We start from the raw sequence: 6,197 nt of genomic DNA on the forward strand, positions 1-6,197 counted from the left end.
CCCCTTCCCCTCCCCTTCCCCTCCTCTTCCCCTACCCTTCCTTCTGTCTTTCTGTCTTTTCTCACTGTGTTGCCCAGTCTGGAGTGCAGTAAAGTGATCTCAGCTCACTGCAACCTCCGCCTCCTGGGTTCAAGAGATTCTCATGCCTCAGCCTCCCAAGTATTTTGTATTTTTAGTAGAGATGGGGTTTCACCACATTGGCCAGGCTGGTCTCGAACTCCTGACCTCAGGTGATCCGCCCGCCTCGGCCTCCCAAGCTGCTGGATTACAGGTGTGAGCCAGCGCACCTGGCCCAGTTTCTCCCTCTTTATAAAGGTAAACACTTTTATTCTTTGGGTATCCTTTCATTATTTAGGCAAACAACATGTAACTAGTCACCCTCTGCCTCACCTTGAAATTACGTCAAAACTTCAGAAGTAAACTTTCTTCTACTGGGCGCACAGTTCTGAGTTTTGACAAATGGCTAGAGTTGTGTACCCATCACTACCATAGCCAGTCTTTGCAGTAAAAAGCTTTCTTCCATCCCTAACCCCTGGCAGCCACAATGTGTTTTGTATTCCTATAGATTTTCTTTCTTCATATTGTTGTAAATGGAGTCATATCATATGTAGCCTTGGAGTCTGGCTGCTTTCGCTTAGTATAATGCATTTGAGATTCTCCCATATTGCACATGTCAAGACCTTGATTCTTTTTATTGCTGAATAAGAGTCCCTGGCATAGATGGGACACTCTTTGCTCATCAGCTGAAGGATGTGTGGATTGTTTCCAGTTTTTGGCTATTATGAATGAAACTGCTACGAATATTTGTATAGAGGTTCTTCGGGGAGCCTAAGTTCTCATTGCTGTTAGAATGAGATGGCTGGATCATATTCTAAGTGTACGTATAACATGATAAGAAACTATCAAACAGGGCCGGGCCTGTAATCCCAGCACTTGGGGAGGCCTACGCAGGCAAATCTCTTGAAGCCAAGAGTTCGAGACCAGTCTGGGCAACAAAAATACAGAAGTTAGCTGGTTGTGGAGGTGCGGGCCTGTAATCCCAGCTACTCTGGAGGCTGATGCATGAGAATCACTTGAAACTGGGAGGCGGAGGTTGCAGTGAGCTGAGGTGGTGCCACTGCACTCCAGCCTGGGGGAGGAGGACATAGCGAGACTCAGTCTCAAAAAAAAAAAAAGAAAGAAAAAAAAAAAAAAAAGAAACTACCAAACTGTTTCCAAAGCATCTGCATCATGTTTAATTTCCATAAGTCATGTATGAGAATTCTGGGTCCTCCAAATAATTAACATCCCTTGGTAGTGTGAGTTTTTGTTTCAGCCTTCCTTATGGGTATGCTGTGGCATATCCCTGAGATTTTAATTTGTGTCTCCCAGTGACTAATGGCATTGAACCACTTGTGCCTTCCTGTGCCCATCTGACACTCCTATATTTTCTTTGGTGAAGTGTCTGTTCAATCATCTGCTCGTTAATTTTTCCTTGGGTTGTTCGCCTTCTTATTATTGGATTTTGAGAGTTCTTTATAAATTTTATGTACAAATGCTTTGTCAGTTGTGTGATTTACAAGTCTTTTTCCTAGACTCTGAAGTTTCTTTCGTAGAGAAAACGTTTTAAATTTGAATGAGGTAAGACTTATCAATTCTTTTTTTGGTGAATTATGTTTACACTGCCATACATAGAAACTCTTTGCTTAACTGGAGGTCATGGAGATTTTCCCCTACACTGTCTTTAAAAGTTTTATAGTTTTAGATTTTACATGAAATTCCATAATCTCTATTTAGTTAAATTTTGTATGGGGCGTGAATTGTGGTTTGACAGTGTTTTTGGATGTGGATATCCAATGTCTGACAGAGGAAGCCAACAGGTCGTCAGAGGAAGGAGGCAGAAATGGACACATCTTTTAGCCATTTGGTTGTTCCTCTGGGAGCTGGGTTTTCATACTCCTGGCACAGCCTCAGGGGCTGGTCCCTACCCAGGGCCCCGTCTTCAATGTCACTCAGCTTTCTGCTCCAAGGTGACCTCTGGGGGAGTCCCTGAGTGATCACCTTGTTCGGAAGAGCCCCCTCCCTCCCCTTCTAGCTTGCCTCAGTGTGGCAATGTTTTTCATTACCACCACCGTTGGACTAGGTCTTATGACCTGTTGGCTTCCCTTGTCAGACATGAGCAACAGGTTGGCAGGGACCCGATCTGTCTTGTTCATCCTGTATCCAGGGCCCTCTCACCATGCCTGGCACAGTGTAGTTGCTCAAGTAAAGTGTATTATTGATTTCAACTACCTGGGAGGTAGAACTCCACTTCTTCCTCTTACCAAGGAGGCTACGAGGCTCAGAGAGAGCAAGGGATTTACTAAAGGTCACTCAGCCGGTGACAGTCTGGACATCAACTGAGTTCTACTAAATCCAGAACTTCTTCCTTCTTGAAAGTTGAAGACAGGCAAGGTGAAACGACAGGCAACAGGCGGCATGAATGCTTGTTCTAGAGACCCCATGCAGATTCCTAGGAGCTGAGCTGTGTCTTCATAATATGTACACACACTGATGAATCTGTTTCAAGACTCCATGCAGATTCCTAGGAGTGCGTCTCATAATAAACATACAACGCTCTCTGGTTGTGTTCAACTATGTCCTTTGCTCTGCCAAGATCCTTATTTATTCGAACTATTGGCTTAGCAATTAAATGTAGAGCACGTCAGTTTGAAAACAAGAACGAGATGTGTAGAAAGTAAATCGGTCTTTACTTATTCTACTTCTTCTAATTCCATATGATTGGTGGGATTTTTCTGAATTTTCATGCATAATATATATTGATAAACAAATATAACCACACATACACGTATTTTTTTTTTTTGAGACGAGTTGTTGTGAGTTGGCAAGGGTAGTGGGGGGGGGTGGGGTGGTCTACGTCTCCCAAACCCAACCAGTGTCAGGGTACTGGCTTCCACCCTCCTGCTACGCAGTCTGCTAGACCACCTCCTTCAACTCACCCTCACTAAAGTCCACCCCAGGAAATCCTGGACACGATCAGGGAGGTGCCAGGAGGGAGCTGCCCCCTCTGTTGGACGGAAAACCTGCGGTGGGAAAAGGAGCCAGGTACTGCCAAGGGGCCTCAACTAGTTTCTTGCGCCACCACATTGCCTGAGATCCTCCATTATAAATGTTCCCTAGTATTACGACATGGCATTGACGCTACATGATGGACGGTGCAGCATGCAGCGAGAAAGATTTGGACTGAGGTCTCATAACCTGATTCCTTAGCCGCACTTGGCGAAGATGCCTCCTCCGAGCCAACCTTGTTTTATGTAATGGACCCTTCCTCCTCTGGATCCATCACTCAGGCTCTCCAACAATGCCCAGGTTCTGGTCTAGAGAGCAATGGAAGGGGGTGCAGCCTTTGTCACTGTGATGCAGGTGAACCCCCTCCACAAGTCCCGGGTGCCACACCACCTGTACCAGAACACTCCACTGCTCACCAGCCGCCCTCTGCACACAGAGGTGTACTTATGTCGAGCACCCTAGCAATAGTAGGTACACTTTATGCGGCATATTTGTCACACAGCAGGTGCTCTTTATGTACATATCGGCACTCATAAGGCACACTTTAATAAGTGCACCTGCACACAGTAGTGGTCTTTATGTCAATATGTTTGCCAAGTAATGTTACTTTATGTAAGGGGGACTAATACACGGAGAGCACTTTATGTGAATCATCTAGCCACAGACTGTGCTTATTAAAGCACGGCACACAGCAGGTATGGTTAATAAAGGGCTAGGACTCCAATACAGGTTTTGTGAGGGCACCCGCCACAGTAGACACTCTTGTAATTGGAGCACTTGCACACAGTAGTGCATCTATATGTGGAGTCCAGCACACATAATAGACATAATAGACAGATTTATATAGAAATACTTGACAAGATGGTGCGCTTAGATAACGCACCACGTACATAGCAGACTGGTTTCCAATGTGAGCACCTACACACAGTAGGATGTTAATACACAGCATGGCACAGAGTAGGCACACTTTATGGAAAGTACTCTGCGCAAAACTCCATATAATAGACATGCTGCCACAGTAGGGACTTATGGGCAACCTGGCACATAGTAGACACAATTTATGTAGAGTAGCTGATACACAGTAGGTGCACTTTATATAGTGAGACTGGCACACAGTAGGTGCACACACAGTAGTACCTTCCATACAGTCTTTTGCACAGAGTAGAGACAGGCACGCAGCAGCTGGAGTGCTAGTTGCCACCCGCTTCCCTTCGGTCCCTCTTTTTGGGCTCTCTCTTCTTAGGAGCCTTCCTCTGTTGCCCTCTAAGGCCTCATCTGACATCCCTGGGAAGCCTGAGCCCAGGAGGGCCACATTGCCCACAGTCAGAGAAAGGACAGGGCAGAACAAGGACTCCACTCAGGGTCCCCTCGCTCTGCCCTCCCCTGCCTGGACCCCGTCTGCTCATGGCCCCTCTCAGCCTCATCCCCTCTGCCTCCACTCTGCCCTCCTAAGCTGAACTCAACCTCTAGGTTTACTCATTCAGCTGGACTCTTTATCCCCAGAATCTGATGTGGATAATCCTCAGCGGGGCTGGGGCTGGATTCTTTCTTCCTGCTTCCAGCAGTCAGGTCTTAGCTCAGGCCCTGGGCTGCCTGGAGGCAGGACTTGAACTCTTGCCAGGTTGTGAAGCCAGAGATGACAGGCTTCTGTCTCTGAATCTCCAAAGTCTGCACCAGATATGGTGCCTGACGTCCTCCCTGCCCATGTTTGGAGAGGAGCCCAGATGATCTGGGGCAAGGGTTGTCCTGGTCCAGCTCAGCTGGCTGCGAACTCTCACGCTAAGTATATGCTTTTATCTGAACGCCCTTGTCTTGGAACGGCAGGGTGGAGGTAAACTTGGGGCTCAGATTCCCCTTTAACCACCCCCCAACTTCCCCTGCAGACTGCCAAGAAGGTACTGAGACCTGAGAATTCAGTGCTCGTGCTGGAGCACCCTAAGCTGCACCCAGCTGGCCCAACCCGAGGTTTTAGCTGGCTGCCCAGGCACGGAAGACACACCCAGACTGTGGGGATTGGCTGCCTCAGCCCATCCGAGCCCAGCCCAGCCTCCTAAGGCCTTCCCTAGGTCAGAGACCAGGGCCAAAGACCTCCCAGCAGAAGCGGAGAGGAGTTTCTGTGGGACAGGCTGTTCCTGACAAAAGGTGCCAGGCTGGGGGTGGCCGGGCTGGAGGGTCCTGGCCTGGAATGGGGAAGGCACTGCCCAAGGCTGGGGTGGCTACAAGCTGCTGGCATGGGAAACTGGTGGTTTCCTGGTAACTGAACTCCCAGCAAATTCCCAAGGATTCAGGCTGGGCCCTTCTGGACTCTAATCAGCCCATCTCTCTCCCTTTCTGTGTGGTTGCCAGATCACTGGAGGCCACTGGTTGTTGGTTTTGGTTGGGCCTTTCTGGACTTTAGATCTCAGCCCTTGTTTACCCACCTCGGAGCCCTCCCTCCCCTGCCCCCAGTAGTTCCTGATCCTGCCCTTCTCCACTGTCCCTGGAGCTCTTCCCTGGGCCTCAGGACCTCACCTTCCATCCCATCTGCCCCGTAGGATGTCACTGCTGAGCCTACCCTGGCTGGGCCTGGGACCGGTGACAACGTCCCCAGGGCTGCTCCTGATGCTGGTTGCAGGCTCCTGGCTCCTCGCCCGCGTCCTGGCCTGGACCTACGCCTTCTATGACAACTGCCGCCGGCTCCAGTGTTTCCCGCAGCCCCCAAAACAGAACTGGTTTTGGGGCCACCTGGGCCTGGTGAGTGTGACAGCAAAATGTGTCTGGGGTCTCAGAGTGGACGGATTTCCAGAGGAGCAGGAATGGTGCTCAGGGAGCTTGGTATTGATGGCGTCTGGGGCGTAGGACCCCAGAGAAGCAAGGGCGATGGCTCATTCATTCCTCTGCTCACACTCATTCCTCTCTTCACTCACTCCTCTACCCACTCACTCATTCCTCTCCTCACTCACTCATCCCTCTACCCACTCACTCATTCCTCTGCCCACTCACTCATTCCTCTCCTGACTCACTCATTCCTCTCCTCACTCATTCCTCTATCCACTCACTCATTCCTCTCCTCACTCACTCATTCCTCTATCCACTCACTCATTCCTCTCCTCACTCACTCATTCCTCTATCCACTCACTCATTCCTCTCCTCACTCACTCATTCCTCTA

The 6,197-nt window shown here is 49.1% G+C and overlaps 1 protein-coding gene across 3 annotated transcripts in view; it reads left to right on the forward strand.

Moving 5' to 3' along the window:
• The first annotated feature begins 5,078 nt into the window (after window positions 1–5,078).
• The window catches only part of CYP4F12 (cytochrome P450 family 4 subfamily F member 12), a 21,015-nt gene continuing 19,896 nt past the window's right edge, over window positions 5,079–6,197 (forward strand). For 2 of the 3 annotated variants that reach the window (XR_001889528.1, XM_017893707.1), the window contains exons 1-2: window positions 5,206–5,301; window positions 5,583–5,781. Coding sequence is in view for 2 of the 3 variants with exons in the window: in XM_017893707.1 (XP_017749196.1) it covers window positions 5,234–5,301; window positions 5,583–5,781 (267 nt within the window). In the remaining variant the exon portion in view is untranslated. The other variant, XM_017893709.1, reaches the window with a different exon arrangement.

Source organism: Rhinopithecus bieti, unplaced genomic scaffold, assembly GCF_001698545.2.
Source record: "Rhinopithecus bieti isolate Rb0 unplaced genomic scaffold, ASM169854v2 scaffold_23826, whole genome shotgun sequence".
NCBI lineage: Eukaryota > Metazoa > Chordata > Mammalia > Primates > Cercopithecidae > Rhinopithecus > Rhinopithecus bieti.